At 39.9% G+C, this 19795-nt stretch overlaps 1 protein-coding gene across 2 annotated transcripts in view; it reads right to left on the reverse strand.

Annotated features, from left to right (window-relative positions):
• dlc1 (DLC1 Rho GTPase activating protein) overlaps positions 1-18321 on the reverse strand; it is a 133327-nt gene extending 115006 nt beyond the window's left edge. The window contains exons 1-3 of one of the 2 annotated variants that reach the window (XM_060916746.1): positions 17907-18321; positions 17560-17748; positions 14600-16048 (exon numbers count right to left, since the gene is read on the reverse strand). In XM_060916746.1, the coding sequence (XP_060772729.1) occupies positions 14600-15982 (1383 nt within the window). In that variant the 5' untranslated portion in view covers positions 15983-16048; positions 17560-17748; positions 17907-18321. Of the gene's footprint in view, positions 1-14599; positions 16049-17559 lie in introns of both variants that reach the window. The other variant, XM_060916745.1, reaches the window with a different exon arrangement.
• Between the last annotated feature and the right edge of the window lie 1474 nt (positions 18322-19795).

Here is a 19795-nt window from a genome sequence, read left to right on the forward strand (position 1 = left end):
GTTGTCGGGGGAGAACTCCAACACAGCAGTGCTCAGCCAGGGGCTTGTGAGTATCCCCACACCTGCCTGGCACCTCTCACCCTGGGCAACACTGGAAAAGGAGACAATCCACCCCCCTCTCCAGGAGTTTGGTTCCAGAACTGGTGCTATGTGGGGAGGCGAGCCCAACTATATCGAGTTGGTACTGCTCTGCCTCCTGCACCAGTTCCGGTTCCTTACCCACCAGAGAGATGACATTCCATGTCCCAATCACTAGTCTGCACTGCCGAGGATCAGCACGCTCAGGCTCCCACCTTTGCCTGCCACCAGGCTCAAAATGCACCTGACCCCGGGCCCTGTCCTTGCAGGTGGTGAGTCCACATGGTGGCAGCTCAATGTAATTTTTTCAGGCTGTGCCCGGCCAGGCCCCATGGGCCAGGGAGTGGCCACCAGATGCTCGCTGGTGAGCTCCCATCCCAGACCTGGCTCCAGGAGGAGGGCCAAGTTTCCTGTTCCCAGGCGAGGTGCTGCAGCTCCATTTTGCTGTTTCATTAGGGTCTTGAATAGCTCTTTGTGTGGCACCTTCCCTGGAACCAATTTGCCTTGGGAGACCCTACCAGGGGCTAATACCCCCAACAACACAGCTCCCAGGATCACCGGGACATCCAAACCCCTCCACCACATTAAGGTGGCGAATCTTCAGTGGAGTCACAATGTCAAGACAACAAAAATGTCCTCAGAATGACATCAAATGTCCTCACAATGACAACACAACATCAAATATCCTCAAAATAACATGAAATGTAGCCCTGTGATGACCTGGCGACTTGTCCAGAGTGTACCCCGCCTTTCACCCGTAGTCAGCTGGGATAGGCTCCAGCTTGCCTGCGACCCTGTAGAACAGGATAAAGTGACTAGAGATAATGAGATGAGATGAGATAACATGAAATGTCTTTGCAATTACATTAAGTGTCCTCACAATGCCAAGACAACATCAAACATCCTTGCAATGACATCAAGTGTCCTCATAATAACAAGACATTAAATGTCCTTGAAATGACATCAAATGTCCTAATATTGACAAGGCAATATCAAATATTCTTGCAATGACAAGACAACATCAAGTGTCCTCACAATAACAAGACATCAAATATAACATAAAATATCCTCACAATGACAAGACCACATCAAGTGTTCTCACAATAACAAGACATCAAATGTCCTTGCAATGACCTCAAATGTCCTCATATTGACAAGACAAATCAAGTGTCCTCACAATGACATCAAGTGTCCTCACAATGACAAGACAACATCAAATGTCCTTGCAATGACAAGACAATATCAAATGTCCTCACAATTACATCAAATATCCTTGCAATGACATCAAATGTCTTTGTAATGGCGTCAAATGTCCTCACAATGACAAGACAATATCAAATGTGCCAAGGTCTTTTGGAGTGCAAGGGGCACTCCTGAAGACCTTTTTTGACACTGTGGCGGTGTCAGCCATCTTTCATGGTATGGTTTGCTGGGAGAGCAGCATCTCCACAGCTGACAGGAAGAGACCGGACAAACTGATCAGGAGGGCCAGCTCTGTGCTGGGATGCCCCCTGGAGCCAGTGGAGGTAGTAGGTGGGAGGAGGATGATGGCTAAGCTGTCATCTATGATGGAGAACGACTCCCACCCTCTACAGGACTTACTCACTGGACTACAGAGCTCCTTCAGCGGGAGGTTGCTCCACCCTAAGTATGTGAAGGAGCGTTACCGCAGATCATTCCTTCCTGTAGCTGTTAGACTGTATAACCAGCACTGCTCACAGTAGATTCACATCTGTATGTCTGTCAATAGTTGTTGCATTGTTTTTCTGTTTTTTTTCTGTTTTATCTTTTGCAATTACAACCACCTGATATGTGCAATAAGTGTTTTATCTACTTCATAATTCCTCTAATGTAGTATTTATCTTAGGTATATATATTTTTCTTTTTAATGTATATGCGTGGGCGGCATGGTGGTGTAGTGGTTAGCGCTGTCGCCTCACAGCAAGAAGGTCCGGGCTCAAGCCCCGTGGCCGGTGAGGGCCTTTCTGTGCAGAGTTTGCATGTTCTCCCCGTGTTCGTGTGGGTTTCCTCCGGGTGCTCCGGTTTCCCCCAAAGGCATGCAGGTTAGGTTAACTGGTGACTCTAAATTGACCGTGAGTGTGAATGGTTGTCTGTGTCTATGTGTCAGCCCTGTGATGACCTGGCAACTTGTCCAGAGTGTAACCCGCCTTTCGCCCATAGTCATAGTCAGCTGGGATAGGCTCCAGCTTGCCTGCGACCCTGTAGAACAGGATAAAGCGGCTACAGATAATGAGATATATATATATATATATATTTTTTTTTTACTTGTGTGTCTTGTGCCTCTTCTGCTGCTATCCACTGTGCTGCTGCAAATAGGACATTTCTCCATTGTGGGATAATAAGGGTCTTCTTATCTTATGTCCTCACAATTACATCAAATGTCCTTGCAATGACAAGACTACATCAAGTGTCCTTGCAAAGACAAGACAACATCAAATGTCCTTACAACAAGACATCAAATGTCTTCACAATGACAACATCAAATATCCTTCCAATGACAAGACATCAAATGTCCTTGCAATGACAAGACAACATCACATGTCCTTGCAATGACAAGAAAACATCAAATGCCCCTGCAATGACAACCCTACATCAAATGTCCTTGCAAAGAAAAGACATCAAATGTCCTCACAATAACAGGACAACATCAAATGTTCTCGCAATGAGAAGACATCAAATGTCCTGACAATGACATGAAATGTCCTTGCAACCACATCAATTGTCCTCACAATAACAAGGCAGCATCAAATGTCCTCTCAATGACATCAAATGTCCTTAAAATGACAAGACAACATCAAATGTCCTTGCAATGACATCAACTGTCACCACAATGACAAGACAACATCAAATGTCCTCACAATAATAAGACAACATCAAATGTCCTGACAATGACATGTCATTGTAAAGACAAGACATCAAGTGCCCTCACAATAACAAGACAACATCAAATGTCCTCACAATGACATCAATTGTCCTCACAATGACAAGACATCAAATGTCCTCGCAATGACATCAAATGTCCTTGCAATGACAAAACATCAAATGTCCTCACAATAGTAACATCAAATGTCCTCACAATGACAAGAAACAGACTAGAGCAGAAAGAAAGAATTCGTGAAAATAAAAAAAATGAAAAACAGAATCTAGAAGGGCACTTGGTAGAGTTGATCCCTCCCTCAAGCCACATGTTCAATATTGCATCAAAATCTAATCAGTTGTTCCTTGGCCCATGACCCACCTTTCCTCAAAATTTCTTCAAAATCCATTTTGTATTTTCTGAGTTACGTTGGAAACAGGCAAACAAATGGAGGCGAAAACATAACATCCTCCAACAAAGCTGGCAGAGGTAAAAAACCCTGAGTAGCCAAACATTATCTCAGCGAAGAAATGACACGTGGCTCATTTTTCTCATCAGAGAGCATATGAGTCATTCCCATTGGCCAGCAGAACTCAAATGACGCCATAAAGAGTTAGACTTAGAGCTGATTCGCTCAGCCAAGGAAATGTTGATTCAGTCAGAAAGCTGATGTGGATGTGGACTGAGGACGGAGTTCATCACAAGGAAACTTTTCGGGGCTCATTGTTCCAGGTCACAGGATCACAAGATCTCTGTATGACAGTTTATCAAAGTGCCCCGCCCCTTTAATAAAAAAAAGGAAATCAAGGAAGAAGAAATGAGTAAGAACATGACAGCCATGCCTTTTTTACTTACAAGGTAATTGCCACTTTGTTTTCAGGGCCAGGACTTCCTGTAATCCAGGGCAAACACTTCCTTTTACATGTTGCATCCTGTTACAAAGTGTATACACATCGAAAATGGATATCATACACATAGAAATGTCCTATGTAGCACTGTCTTGGAGAACCATAATGTTCAGTCCAATCGAGAATGTTTAACTTTGAACAGAACCCATGAGGAAGCAGTGTACATTCCGGACCTGGGTTCTTTTGATGGTTTTTGGTTGAAGTGAATTCACATCAGGTCGATGTCCTGCTGATTGCTAGCTCTGTACTGAGATATGTGTGTGTGTGTGTGTGTGTGTGTGTGTGTGTGTGTGTGGTGCCCCAGCCTCTCGCCGATCCTCTATAATATCTCGTGACAGCTTGTACATTTATTTCCCATTTAGCATTGAATTAGCCTGTCAAACCTATTGGATTTGCTGATGCCAGCCAGTCCTGTGGTGTGCAACTGATTTACCACACACACACACACACACACACACACACACACACACACACACACACACACACACACACACACACACGTCTAAAATAATTACTAGCTGTGTGCTTTGCCAGTAATGTTAGCAATGCAACAATAACAGCAATGCTGACTAGTGCATATTTGACAATTAGAAAGAAAGAGAAAGAAAGAAAGAAAGAAAGAAAGAAAGAAAGAAAGAAAGAAAATTCTTGCTTTTCCAGCATTTCTGCACTTATTCATTTGTTTATTTATTTATTGCCTTCAGCTTGTCATGGCAACATTCCAAGAGTCACTCAGAGTCCAGAGAGTAATGCATATCCCATGATGCACAGTATGCACAGTATGCATATCCCATGATGCCCAGCTCTCTTCCTGTTTTCCTGGAAAATCTCCGCTAGTCGGAATCTGTGGGCACACATTTGGGAGAAGCATCACACCTGAGAAGGGGTTAGCATGAAGGCTAAATAAAGGCTTTCAAAACAAGCTTTCATAATTTTCTCAAGATTCGTTCAAATTAGCTGTCTGGTTAGCATTAGCAATTAAAAATCACTAAATAGTTCACCTTAAAAAATCCTCTCAGAAAGCCTTTCAGGTTAGCTAGCTATTTAATACCAAGAGTGAAACTTAACATGGGCGGCAAGGTGGTGTAGTGGTTAGCACTGTTGCCTCACAGCAAGAAGGTCCGGGTTCAAGCCCTGTGGCCAGCGAGGGCCTTTCTGTGTGGAGTTTGCATGTTCTCCCCGTGTCCGCGTGGGTTTCCTCCGGGTGCTCCGGTTTCCCCCACAGTCCAAAGACATGCAGGTTAGGTTAACTGGTGACTCTAAATTGACCGTAGGTGTGAATGTGAGTGTGAATGGTTGTCTGTGTCTATGTGTCAGCCCTGTGATGACCTGGCGACTTGTCCAGGGTGTACCCCGCCTTTCGCCCGTAGTCAGCTGGGATAGGCTCCAGCTTGCCTGCGACCCTGTAGAACAGGATAAAGCGGCTACAGATAATGAGATGAGATGAGATGAAACTTAACATTTCTAAATATGACTTAAAAATATTCTCAGAAATCTTGTCAGGTTACATGTTAGCCTGCTAGTTAAAGTTAGCATTAGCAGTTCACCATGATCATATGGAGATCATTAAAAAACAAAAACAATCTTCTTAAACACCTTTCGATTTACCTCGCATTAGCTAGCAAACAATGAATTTGGAATATTTTTGAATAAGATTTTAAAACTGCTCAAAGTTATTTTAGCTAGCTGGTTAACATTAGCAGTTAATATCATAAAATTCCTCTCAGAACTTTTTTTTTTTTTTAGCTCATATTAGCAAGATGGCTCACGGTATACAGTATACAGATATACAGATTCCTGTCAGGTTATGCTAGCTGGCTGGTTAGTTTTCACAGTTAAGACTGCAATTATTTATGAAGATAGTTTTTTTTTTAAATCCTCATATAAATCTTTTCAGGTGATATTATGTGAGCTAGCCGGCTAACACTATAGTGATTTTCAGAACATTTGTGTGTAAAATCCTCTCAAATTTCCTGTCAGGTTTATGTCAGAACACAAAATCTTTAGGAATTCTGTCAGTCTAACTTGGTATAACTAGCTGATTAGTTTTGTAAGTTAAAACATATACACAAACATTTGTAAACTGACTTAAAAATTCAGATTAGCTCAGTACAGCTAATTGGCTAACACCAAAGTGAACTCTGAACATTTCTTTCAGATTTTTTTTTTAGGTTTAGCAGTTAATATGTTTTAAAAATCCTCTCACAAATCCTTTTAGATTAGCTTAATTGAGCTAGCTGGCTCACGCTAAGTAATTCTGAACATTTTCAACTAAGACTTTAATTTATGTTAACTATCATGTTAGCTTTAGTAGTTACACTTAACTCAGGTTGGTTGGTTCAGTTTGGTCATGTTAACCTGTTTCAGCTAGCACATTCATATTTATGCACTTTTACAAAAGAAAATGACAAAAAAAAATTCAAAATCCTGTCAGATTAAGTCACTAGCTGGCTAATGAATATGATGTTAAAAATCCAATGTGAAATTAGGGTGACCAGACATCCCGGTTTTACCGGGACAGTCCCGATTTGGGGTTGTGTGTCCCGAGTCCCAACAAAAGTCTGTCGGGACACGGATATGTTCCGGTTTTCGCCACTCGCGACATTTGTGACTGAGCAGCGTGGGAATCATTAGCATAGAAATGTCTGCATTTACTATTTTGATGAATTGACAGGAATCGCAAACTTTCCTGGTTACTGCCCCCTGGCCCTGTGGTATGGGTGTTTATTTAGCCACATTATTCCAGACAACAGAACGTGTTGCCATGCAACAATAAAATAAACATTAACTGGCGCGAATGTTCTTTGTCTAGCAGCTAGCAGCAGTAATGCTGCAGAAATTATGCCGAAAAGAAAATGTACCTTTTCCAAAGATTTACAGGGCACCTACCCCTTCCTCCGAGAGGTGCAGAACAATGCGCATGAAGCCTACTGCACACAATGTAAGTGTTTTGTTCTTGTACTGAGTTGGGTAGCCTATGCTGCAAATGCTGTGCACTCCTGTGGGGGCTTTCCTCGGGCTGTCGCCCCTCTCCTCCTTTACTGCTGTTTTGTTTGAGTGTATATTTATGGAAGCCTTGAGAGGCCCTTCATATAACTTTTTTTTAATTCACCTTGTTATCCCGAGATCACGACATAATTAATTCAGGATCTCGAGAAAACAAAACCGTTATTTCGAGATCTCGAGAAAACAAAACAATTATTTCATGATCTCAGCTGGATCACTGTATCTCTGTCGGTAGAGACGAAGCCGGGCCAGTCTTCTGCGGAGGTGCCGTGGACTAATTTTGAAATTATCCCTTATTAAAAGACTTAATGCAATCTCTCCCTGTGTCAACCCATGATCAAAATATTGCCTTATTAGGTGATCGATTATTCCAGACATTCTAATGACCAAAGTTGTGTCTATACGGAATGAGAAATAGCCCCAAAGTCAGCATATCACAAGTCTCTTGGCGTACCTGAATGAACCATTTCTCAGCTGTTTACTCGAGATCACGAAATAATTGTTTTGTTTTCTCGAGATCATGGAATAATTGTTTTGTTTTCTCGAGATCTCGGAATAACGGTTTTGTTTTCTCGAGATCTCGAATTAATTATGTCGTTATCTCGGGATAACAAGGTGAATAAAAAAAGGATTATATGAAGGGCCTCTCTCAGCTTCCGTAGGTATATATTCTCAAATCACTTGTCTCTTTTTTGTTTCTGTTTAACATACCATTCTGACAGTTTGGCCATATTGCTGTGTTGAACAGCTTGTTGCACCTTCCATTAAAGTGTTCACTTTTGTACACATCTTCTTGCTTTATTCATTCAGTTGTGGGGAATGGTTAGTAAGGTTGATTCTGACCTAGGCTATGTTGAGGTCACATATCTACTTTTTAAGTTCATGCTATAGTGCATACAATTTTAGAGATATAGCCTACATGTGCATATGCATTCTTCTTGGTGTTCTCACAAACAGGTGAAATAAATCAGTTTAAATTTGGCCTATGGACATAGCCTGGCCTATTCTCAGCCATTACAAAATCTGTTGTCTGACCATAATTTAACTGATCTGTATACCACTATGCTACTAGATAACAAAATGCCTGTTTGTTTTATTTCATGTGAGATGTTGATAAATGTGAGCTTCAACAAAATGATAAAAGCACCTCTCTGTCTCTGTCACATTTACGTAAAAAAAAGGTGTGCGTGCACGAGCATGGTCGCGCGCGAAAGTGTTCCGGTTTCAGACTAGGGAAATCTGGTCACCCTATGTGAGATTCATCTCAGGTTAGCTCATGCAAGCTAGCTGGCTGGCCTTATCAGTCACTTTCTGACTTCATAATTCCCAGACATTCATCTACGATGTACAAATATTCAAATACACATATTTTGTAGCCTATAATCTGCAGAGCGGCTCTTCTGAACTGTTTTTGTCTGGTGATTGTCACCTCATGCTGTTGGACAGCTCTAATAATGCAGGAAACTGTCGCTTCAGGGCCGAGCGCGAGTGTGCCATCAGTGTTATTATAATAATGAGGTGTTTCTTATCTCTAATCATGTCTAGGGAAATTATTCAGACCCTGTTTGGTTTTGTTTCCAAGAAAAATAGAAATTATCAAGAGAAATAGAAAGAAGACAAACAAATAAATAAATAAATGTCATTATACACACCCACAGGAGGCATGCTGTTGTGGAGTGTATCACATCTCTGCACCATTGGCTCATGATTAAAAGTTTAATTGCAAGATAATAAAGTTAATTCACTTTTTTAAACTTCATATTAAACAGGAGTTTTTATGCTTTATCATTAATTTTTTGTGTTTTAAATCCCACAAGCCTCTGTCTCTCAGTGGGATGGAAACTCTGTGTGTGTGTGTGTGTGTGTGTGTGTGTGTGTGTGTGTGTGTGTGTGTGTGTGTGTGTGTGTGTGTAAGAGGGCTTTGGGAAATCTGCATCGTTCCCTGCTGAGCTCTTCAGGCCAAAATTAAATGCTTATTTCATAGTCTTGCACTCTGAAGGAAAATATGATGAATCTTGTGCATATTTGGTCTCTAAGCCCAAGAAGTATAATGCAAAACATACGTCTTTCATTCTATTAACAAGCTGCAGAAATAAGCTCAGAAAACTAGCACTCAGTAACTTTGGAGGCGCAAATTGAATAAGCGTAACTTAAATGACTCAATCTGACATTGACAGATGTGCTGATGTTTCTAACAAGAAAATCAGGCAGAAAGAGAGAGAGAGAGAGAAACTGAACTTTACCCTCGCTACTGGGTTAGTCATGGACTCTGACCTGTCAACTAGAAAAAGCTCTAGATGGGACATACATGAGAATGCTAAATGCAATCTTAAATATTGACTGGAGAACACACCCTACAATTGAAGAGCTCTATGGAAGCCTTCCAAGAGTAACTTGTGTTCTTTGAGAACAAAGACTACACCTAGCTGCTCATTTATGGAGTAGCAAAGGTGAAGTTGTTAGTGATGTCCTTCTATGGAGACCCTTGCATGGCCAAAAACCAGCTGGTTGGCCTAAGAAGACATACATTGATCAGTTAGCAGATGATGCCAGGCGCTTAGTTGAAGACTTACCAACCTTGATGAAACAGAGATGAATGGAGACAAAGAGTCAGGAGAGTTCGAGAAATCCTCTCTTCACGATGATGATGACCGGGTTAGTGGATCAGACAGCTAATTAATTATTTTCCCCAAATGTGTACCATGAAAGTAATAAAACAGTGAAATAAAGGTCCAGCAAAGGTGGCTCTCTTCTACATTTCTGTGACTGATCAACGACCATAGCACCACCCTATTGTTTTCTATTAGCTGACAAGACCGATATTTATCAAAGTTTGCCTCTACAAGAAACAAATGCACATCTTTTGTGTCCCTCTTGCTTTTCCCCTTCAGTGACCTTCCAATTCTACCAGATGAATTGTAGCTGTCTCTCCAATATAACCATAGCAATGACTCAAGAAACGTAAATGCTACAGTTAAACCATAAACGTTGGCACCTCTGATTTTATCATCCTCAGCATGCCTATATGCGAACAAACCAATGAGGTACAAGTAGTTGATGTGGGGAATATTATCTTGCTTCAATTCAAAAGCTAAAACATGCCCTCAAGGCCAATGTTTGATAAAATTCCTGGAAAGTATTGTAAACCTTTACATATAAATGTGATTTTTCAAAAACAGATTTATAATTGTGGGACTTTGCTCTGCAAAGAACAAAAATTCTGTTGAGTGTAGTGAGTTTGCTGTATATGTTAAATTATATTTTATTCTATCCACATTCACTGGAGATGGGCAATTCTGCACTCTGACTGGCTACTCTACTACTAGGATATCAGCTCATATACTGTGAGTAGAGAAAAACAAAATGGCGGAGCATTTTGCTGAACCAATCGAGGACGAAATAAAAATTCTACTCGAAAACAAAACCCCAAAAAATACAAAAAAAGGAACAAAATATGGAATGAAAGTATTTGATGGTAAGAATGTATCTTTTTTATTTTTTAAGAATTATTATTAGAGCATTTTTCATAAATTGCTACTGTCATTTCACCGGTTTCTTTACATTCTTCATATTTAAGTATTAAAATTTGTTGAATTTTTTTTAGACTGGTTCAAAAGCTCAAAGAAGTTTGAAAATTACATCAATGAAATGTTCAAGGAAGAATTAAATTAATGTCTAAAGCTATTCTGTACCTCAGCACGACAGCAAGATGGCACTTTCTAGAAAAAAACAACACTTAAGTCAATTCGTGCAGCCATTGATAGGTTTTTAAGAAGTCCGCCTAAGCGGAAATGATTTTGTCGGATGTTTTGTATAAAGTTTTTATTTATCAAATTTGCAAAAAATTAAAATAAAAAGGCTTTGTTTCTCAAAATCCAGTGAATGTGGATATAATAAAACAGTTATTCCACTCAATCTTGTCATACATGGCTTATAGCCAACTCTGCGCGATGCGCTTTGTCGGCTATCGGCTCATGTATGACTTGATTTTGTGGAATAATTGTTAAATATTTAATTATAGTGTATGAATAAAGATGTAATGCTACAGGAACAGCTACAGTAACCTCACGTAACACTGTAAATGAAACGTTTAATTTTGCAAATTTGTGACTTTTCGTACAAGCATAAAAAACACATGAGACAATCCTAGTGTCAAGGTTGAAAATTTATACAATGAGAATATTGGCAAGACTTCGCAAACTGGTTAGTTTATATACCGTGAGATGAGGGAGTGTCCTGGAAGTGCTTGTCAGAAGTTAAGTCATTTTTTGGCTCAAAAGGGGTGGGACTTAAGTTATATTTATTCATTTAGTCACAACACTGAAAGAGGACAGAATAGTATGTGGTGATAGATGGCTTTGAATCCAGATGTCTAGCACCCAAGGTGTTATATGTTATATAACTATTGAAGTTCAAGCGAGCTAATGAGAGGATTTTAATGGATAATTACATGAAAGCTGAATCAAAGAATTAAAAAGAAACTGCTAGTTCTGAATTCACCCACTTTGTAATCAAATTTAACTTAAGCTCTGCCTTGTTCATGCCCAGGAAGATATTTTCAAATTATGAAAATCCATGAAAATAAAATATTAAACAAATTAAGCAACAGGTAACTATAAACATGTCCCTCAGCGACATCATTATTGGAAAATCGAAACAAATCTGCTTCAGCAAATTCCACCAGCTGAAACTAAAAGAGCCAAATGGACGGGAAAAGAACCCTAGAGAGCTCATTATGGAACGTACAATTATTGCTATTACAGTCATCATTATCACTCCAGCTTCGTTAGTTTCATTGCCTCTCTCTTGCATGTGGAGGCTGAGGGAATGCAAACACAAATGGAATCCATACACATTCAATATTAAGAGTCATTTCTGCTTAGTTAAACACACACACACACACACACACACACCACCACCACCACCAGCAGAGGTGTATAATCCTGAATAAAAACTGTTTTGCTTAGTTTTCAAAGGATTGAATCTTTATGAAAAAGTATTTGAATAAAATCAAATTCTTCACTCAAGCTAAAAATAAAAATCCTTAAGTTTACTCAAAGTATGAAATTAAAAGTTGAATTTTAAATCCACACTGAGGCTAAATTAGTGCTACTTTCATCAAGGAACATGAGCAAACACTAAGCATTTGCTGAGGTTAACACTAACAACAAATTTATTCCTAATTTCTCAAACATTGATGATACAAACTAGTGGAATGCTAACAAGTAGCTGCCACAATACAGTGATAATTCCAGTGATAAATAGAAAGTGTATGCAGATATGGATATGGACTTATATAATTATAGAGAAATATAGTGACATTGGAAAATATCAGATTTGCCCTGATCACCTGAAATCACCCTGGTAATCCAGGGTAATTCGACTAAAATTTTTATAGGTCCAACTATATAACATGCTTACAGAGGCCTGGATAACTAAATAATAGTGACTAAAATCTGGCAACAGTTTTACTTTTAAACATTAGTCATTAGTTTATAGTTATAAATAAGACAATTTGAAATAGTTGTTTCGTACTGGTGCTACGTTACCACTTTTGACTAAGGCCACAAATTCTGAACAGATGAGATGTCTGTTTCAAACCTGATGCCAGGACAATAAATAAAGACATCTTTCTTTGTCCATTCCTTGTGGCATTGTTTATTTGAACTTAAAGGAAATTGATGTCACTTTATTTATATGATGTCATGCTTGGCTTTCAACTGAAGAAACGGAAGGCAAAACTATTCCCATGCAAATGCAGCAAAGGTTGACAGCTATTAGCCAACACTTCACACCAAAAACAAACTTAACTTCAGCTCTGAAATTTCTGAACAAATCCTCGAGACAGTCTTTCACTGACTGTATAAAGAACCTTTAGTTTAATGGCTAAAACTATCAAAAAACAATTTTTCATTCAAACGTATAGTTATTCTGTGTACTTGCTTGTCCGAGTTCCCTTTGTCTCCCGAGTCCTGGTGCCTGGGGACTCCTTAAATGGCCTTGTTACTTGCAAGAAGCACAACACATTGAGTTAAAGAATTCGACCAATTATCCTTGAGCTTAAAACTCAAAAATAAGTGGCAGTTATTTAGTACAGTCTGTTGTGTTTGGGACGGTTCCTCGCTAAATGTTAACGGGCTGTGCTTTCTAAATAATGCCTGAGTTTTGGAGGAGGTCCCCAGAGTGGGAGGAATATGTCAGGATAAACAGATGGCGCAAACTAATACTGGCAGACACACAAATAGACTGGACTTAGACTGCAGTATGAGCTGGTTTTAAATGCTATGATGTGTTTATTTCCGACAAAAGGACACACATATAATACATAAACACCCCCCCACACACACTCTTATATCTTGCAATGCTGGTACTGTTGAGGTTAGAGACTTTTACTGATCCCCCTGACCACTGATGCAAGCACCTGCAATGATGTCACTGTTTTCCAACTGGCTAGCTGCACATGATGAGTTACAAAAAACGGCTTCATAAAAGTCACACTAATGTGTGTTTGTGGAACTTGGAGAACAATTTACATCAATCTCAGGAACAGATCATTCTTGTGACTTTTTCAAAAATTCTGGTCATGTGACCAACAAAGCAACTCGAGATCAGATATTCTTATATCAAAGCTATGTGCGATACTGTAGGTGGTCATCATGCTTTCTGATTCTCTCTAACTCCCTCAAACTCACGCACAATGAGATGAATCACACTCAGAAAGAAAATAGTGACTCTGAAATTGGATTTTTATGGAGATGCACTAAAATTAATAGGATACATTAAAAGTAGAACATTTCACCTGAGGCAAAACATACCATCTCATTTTCCATACAGTCATATTTATGCATGTGGTGCTTATGGAACAGAGAATATTGAGCTTTTTCATGGCTGGAAGTTTGTACAGGAAGGTCAACCCAGTGGATAAACGTGTAGGTGTGGTACACTCACTGTCCACTTTATTAGGAACACCTCTACATCCATCTGCTGTTTTATGCAGTTCTCTATTCAGCCAATCCCTTGACAGCAGCACAATGCATCAAATCATGCAGATATAAATCAAGAGCTTCAGTTAATGTTCACTTCAAACATCAGAATGGGAAAAATTGCGATCTCAAAGTGTGACTTTCACTGTGACATGGGTGATGGTTTGAGCCAGATGGACTGGTTTGAGTATTTCAGATACTGCTGATCTCCTGGGGTTTTCACACACAACAGTCTCTAGAGTTTACACAGAATGGTGTGAAAAACAAAAAAACATTGAGTTGAGTGAGCGACAGTTCTGTGGGTGGAAACAAATGCCTTGTTGATAAGAGAGGTCAGAAGAAAATGGCCAGATTGGTTCGAGCTGCCAGGAAGGATATAGTAACTCATATAATCACTCTTTACAACCATGGTGAGCAGAAAAGCATCTCAGCATGCAACAGCAGAACAACACATTGGGTTTCAATCCTGCAGCCAAGAACAGGAATCTTAGACTCAAGAACAAGTTCCTGTTAAAGTGGATGGTGAGTGTATTTAAAGCAGAATATTAATTATTACATTGAGCTCCTCTTGATTTTTGACTTGCATCCCAAAGACTATGGGTTAATGATACAGCAGAAAGGTGCAATGCTGCTCCTGAAGGTCTCATTAACATCATTCCACAGAGGTTTGTATGATTGTCTCAATGTTAGGCTCATTATCCCTGGCTAAAGAACACAAATTTATTAAGCAAATCAGCAAGTCTTACCTTCCGTGTGCGGAGCCTGACAGGAACTTCCTGAGGTTTGGAGTCTCTCTGTACCTCATCCATATTTAGATTTGTCTGAAGAATCATCACATGATCAGTTGCTTCCATCCTGTTTTGTAATGAAGACTCACAGTCTGACAAGACCCCAGTAATGTTGTTTTGGATATTTCCCAGAAATCGTGCCTCAGGGGTATCCTTTTGCATCTCCAGTTGTACTGAACTGCCTTTGATGTTTCCAGCACCCTGAAGATCCACTAAAGTTGTGGTATTATTGGAGCCAGGCATGTCCTCCTTCACTGAACCCAGTGCTTCCTCCCCTAACTCTGTAAAGGAAACTTCAGGAATGGTGTCCAGTTTGGAGTTGCAATCTCTGCACTTGTCAGGATTACTGGTACTTCTGGATACACATGTGGAAAACTCAAGTTCTGTGGATGCATTGAGGTTGTGAACCTGCAGAACCTCTTTGCTTGTGACTACATGGTTATCATCAGAGTTTGGAATGTTAGAATTAATGATAACATCTGGAACAACACTATTCTTGGGAATTTGAGGAACTTCAGACTGCTGGATCTCTGTGATCAGGTTAGTACCCATGATGGCAACACTATGCTCATCAGGTACAAGCAAAGCCCCCAGATCAAAATTATCATCAACTGTGGCTGTTGCTTCTACACCTACCCTCATTACCTGTTGGTGATGTAGCATGCTTGGTTCTACCACAGGATCACCAGTGTTGTCTTCTACCTTTGGTACATGATTTGTTTCAGGTTTTTCTGTTAATTCTATTGTCATTTGATTTGGGATAATTTCAGGAAAGTTTATTTTTGCATTATCTTTGGAGATGTCCTTGGTTTCAGGTGTTGTTAAGAAATCTAGTTTTTTTACCTGTTCTTCTACAGAACTGCCAGAGGATGTGGACACAGTTTTGCTCATGGTGTCATCATTCTTATGTATTTCATCAAGGCTTTTATAAGGGGAATGATTGGAAATGGGTGCTGAATGGTGGCAACTTGATGGTCTGTCTTTTGATTGGATAATGTCTTCATCTGCCAGTACTTTTCTGACTGTCACAAAAGTGTGACCCTTGCTAAATGCTTGACTATTTTTACCTTCATAGCTAGCTGCTCTACCCTTAAATGTACCAGATAAAGTCCTCCTCCTCCTGTTCCTATCTTCCCCAGGACAGCTTTCAAAGCAACATTCAAGATGGCAACATTCTGGCATCGATGCACATCTTGCTCGCCATCTTCGTCCTGTAGGGGAACCACTGCCTCCACCACTGCCATGGCAACAAACTAGGTCAAGGTCATCATAGCTGTACTGTTTCCTCGAGTGTGGGGTTACATGATCCTCCCAGCTCCTTGTGCGCAAGGCTACAGGCATGACCAATGGCCTCTGCTATTCCATAGAGCCCTGCTACAGATGCCCACACAAAATGCTAAAACAGACCTGAGAAAAAAAGAGAAAGAACGACAAGATCATATTATTCTGAAATGCCTTCCAGTCTCTCGTCCATGAAAGCTGACAAATTTAACAGATGTCAGATGTGAGCATAGCACTTAACATAAAGGTTAATCATGCCCCTCATCCCTAAGTAGTCATCAACAGCTATTCAAAAAGAACCACAGCAGCTTTCAGCAATTTAGCACACTGTACACATATTCAAACTCTGACCCAGTTATCTTCTGATATGGTCATTACAATACAAGGCAGCACATGATAAAGGGTTCATTCATAATCCAGGACATAAATAAGAGACACGGGATGAGACAAACATGGTTTAGTCACTGCAGGATGGCTTAAATTAACTGGAATGAAGGAACATACAAATATTAAGATACTAGCTGGATACAAAACTGGATCAAACTGGATATGAAAAATGTATTTGGAAATCAGTCACCAGATGTTCATAAATCTCAATTTACATCAGTAAAACGTTCTTACAGACTACGCTGTCAAGCTTAAACCACTTATTTATCCATAACAAATCCATAAATTAAGACAAATAACAGGAGGCAATGAGTTAGGACAAAAGTAATGGCACCCTATAAATAGAGGAAGCGTTATAAATCTCATAGGACTGTATTACTGGAACATTTTACCCACGCCATCCTTAGGAGGCTCTTTAAAAAATTACACGCATATTTACAGATTGATAAATGAGACTGTTATGATAATAATAGAGAAAGATGAGAAATGTGTGCAGTGAATGAGTGTGTGCATGGTACCCCACCCTGGCATCCCATCCAGGATCTATTCCCAGGATAGACTCTAGATCCATTGCAATCTGAGTGATTACTGATGATAAATGAATGAAAAGAAAAAAGGTGTTGCTGATTATTGGCCAAATCAAGGTGAGGACAGATTAGTAGGCAACTATTTACCCAATTCACAAAATATTCTTCGTCCAAAATGTCATCCATGTGCAAACCTGTAGAGTTACACAACTGCATGTCACATCAGATCACTGACACCGTTGCGACTGTTTAATCAGGAAGGTATTTCAATTCCACCTCCTCAATAGTACAAATGTAATGTTGCACTACTTTTCTGTCACTGCGCCACTCTGCACGACTTCGCCTCCAGACACACTAACTCCCAACAAAACTCTGGAAAGTGAACTTTCCCAAGAAGTGGGGTGACAAATGAGAAGGCAGCCCAGCTACACACTGCAACAGCAGGAGCTCGTGGTGTTCTTGACATCTCTGTGGATTTAGCGGTTAATGGCTTGCACGCAGATGATCTCAAAGTTGGCGGTTAGCGGCCGAGGGAGTCGTTCCCTAATCAGAGCATTCCTCTCACATCTGGTGAGCGAAATCTCTCTGCAGGGAACATCTGGTTACTTGGTTGATCCCAGGAGGGGGCTTGTCGCTTTCTTCAGGCTATATGCTTATCTATTCATGACTGTTCACTATCTTTAATAAAGAAGGGGCTACTAAATGAAATAAAAAAATCTGTACCTTGCTTCCGCAATGCTGGTCTTTTCTCCTCAGTGGTCTCTCTCAGTCTGTTGGTCAGTGATGTTTGGTCTTGGTGATGTCGCAACCTGTTACTGTCCTCACTAGGGGGGTGAGATCACTCTTGACACAACTGTCCTCGTTCTGAGGTCATTTGGGTCACTGAGATTGCACACATCCAGGGCAAGCTTTCTAAAGTGAAGTTGTGGAGAAGGATTTTTTTTCTTTTTTATAGAAAAGTCCACTTCAGAAAATAACCAAACTTTATGTCCAAGAGGAACACAACAAGATCAGGCATTGCAGAACAAATTTTCACCATGAAACATAACTTTCAAAGTGTCTAAATTTACCATTAGATCCAGGGTTCCATAACAAGGAAACAATTTGAGTCTCCTAGCTCTTCATTTGTAAACCTTGCACCAAGAAGCCAATGGTTCCTTCCTTTCCTCGACCTCTTGATCCCATCTCTAGTCTTTCAAAAGTGTTCCCAGATCGGGTGTGATAGCTACTTCTTGACTAGGCCACAGAAAAGCAGAGAATTTAAAAAAGAAGGACGAATCGAGCCTGAGTGAAGCAGTGTGCGAAGCAGCGGCAGACACTCATCTTGATCGCATTAGCGGGTTTTAGCTGACGCAAATATGACTGCTCTCTTTCTCTGAGTCATCTCTTTCTCTCTCTCTTATTTACTGTCATCTGCTTATTCTCTCTATGTTCTGCCCTCTCCGTCCTCCCACAGTTTTCTCAGAGTTCACTACTTCCTCTCTCTCGCTCCGACTCTCACTGTGTTTGACGTCTGTGAGTTGGTTTTGATTAAAAACAGGCACGTGGTCACGTAAAAGGTCTACGACTCAGGGCCAGCTTGTTGCTGGATTGCTGCAACATTTTGGCTTTCGACTTTGTTTTCTTTCTTTTTCTTCGTCTCCTCCTAAACGGTCACACTCTGTAACTGTACAAGCATCCTTGCACAAACAGTCAAATATGAAGCAATGAAAAAAACAAAACAAAAGAGAAGTTCAAATGTCGCGACGTGGTGTTGCAGACATTCCTGGAGAATAAATGCCAGCCCTGTGAAAACAGAAAACTTGGCAGTGGTGTCTTAGACAACTTTTTTTTTTACACATCTGGGTAAGGAGGCCCTTGGAATCACTGGAACAGTGACTCAACTGTGTCTTTAGGCCTCTGCTAAGGAAAACAAGGTCTAGTGCTTTTCTCTCAGTGTGTAGCCCATTCATTCCCTAATATAGACATGGTGTTTGACAGCTAAACTCTCTCTCTCTCTCTCTTTCTCGCTCTCTCTCTCTCAGTGCATTTTAAAGGCACAGAGCTTCTTCTTTAGTGTCAAATCGCTTGAAATTAAGAGTGACAGCAAATATTCCACAGAGACAATCCTATGTCTCAAGCACTTCAACAAATAATATGACAGATCAATAAAATCTTTACCACAGTGCTGCTGATACTGAATTCTGATTGGTCAAAAGGTGTTGATTAATTTTCTAGAAGAGCAGCTCTGACAATAGCGCAGCTACAAATCACAGGTTTATATTAACGCTCTCATTTTGATACATTATCATTTCTATCGTCATTTTAACAGCAATACACACTGTACTTTATGCTTTATCACTTTCTTCACTACACATAAATGCATGAATCTAAACCCAAACCCTTGGCTTTGGTACATGTTTAGAACAAAAAGGAAAAAAAACAACAACAAAGGACTATGTTTAATTTTTTTTGTCGAATCTATTCTAATCTAGTCAATTTAATCAAGATTTTATGATCATTGTCTATCATTACAGTCGCACTTTAACCTCTATAAGATTAAAAACACAGAATATTCATGTATACTGTACATCACAAAAGAAATCAACAAACATCTACCTTAAGGTATAAAATTACAAGTTTGATCATTTCACTTCACAAAAATAAAATACTACTGTAACAGCATTATAATAAAAAATATAACAAGAATTACAAAAACATCAGACAAAAATGGATTATAAATGCATTATAATGTAATAATATAACACAGTCAATAAAATACAAATCAAGAGCTTCAGTTATTGTTCACTTCAAACATCAGAATGGGAAAAATTGTGATGTCAAAGTGTGACTTTCACTGTGGCATGGGTGTTGGTTTAAGCCAGATGGGCTGGTTTGAGTATTTCAGAAACTGCTAATCTACTGGAGTTTTCACACACACACACACACACACACACACACACACACACACACACACACA

Source organism: Neoarius graeffei, chromosome 3 (assembly GCF_027579695.1).
Source record: "Neoarius graeffei isolate fNeoGra1 chromosome 3, fNeoGra1.pri, whole genome shotgun sequence".
Classification (NCBI taxonomy): Eukaryota; Metazoa; Chordata; class Actinopteri; order Siluriformes; family Ariidae; genus Neoarius; species Neoarius graeffei.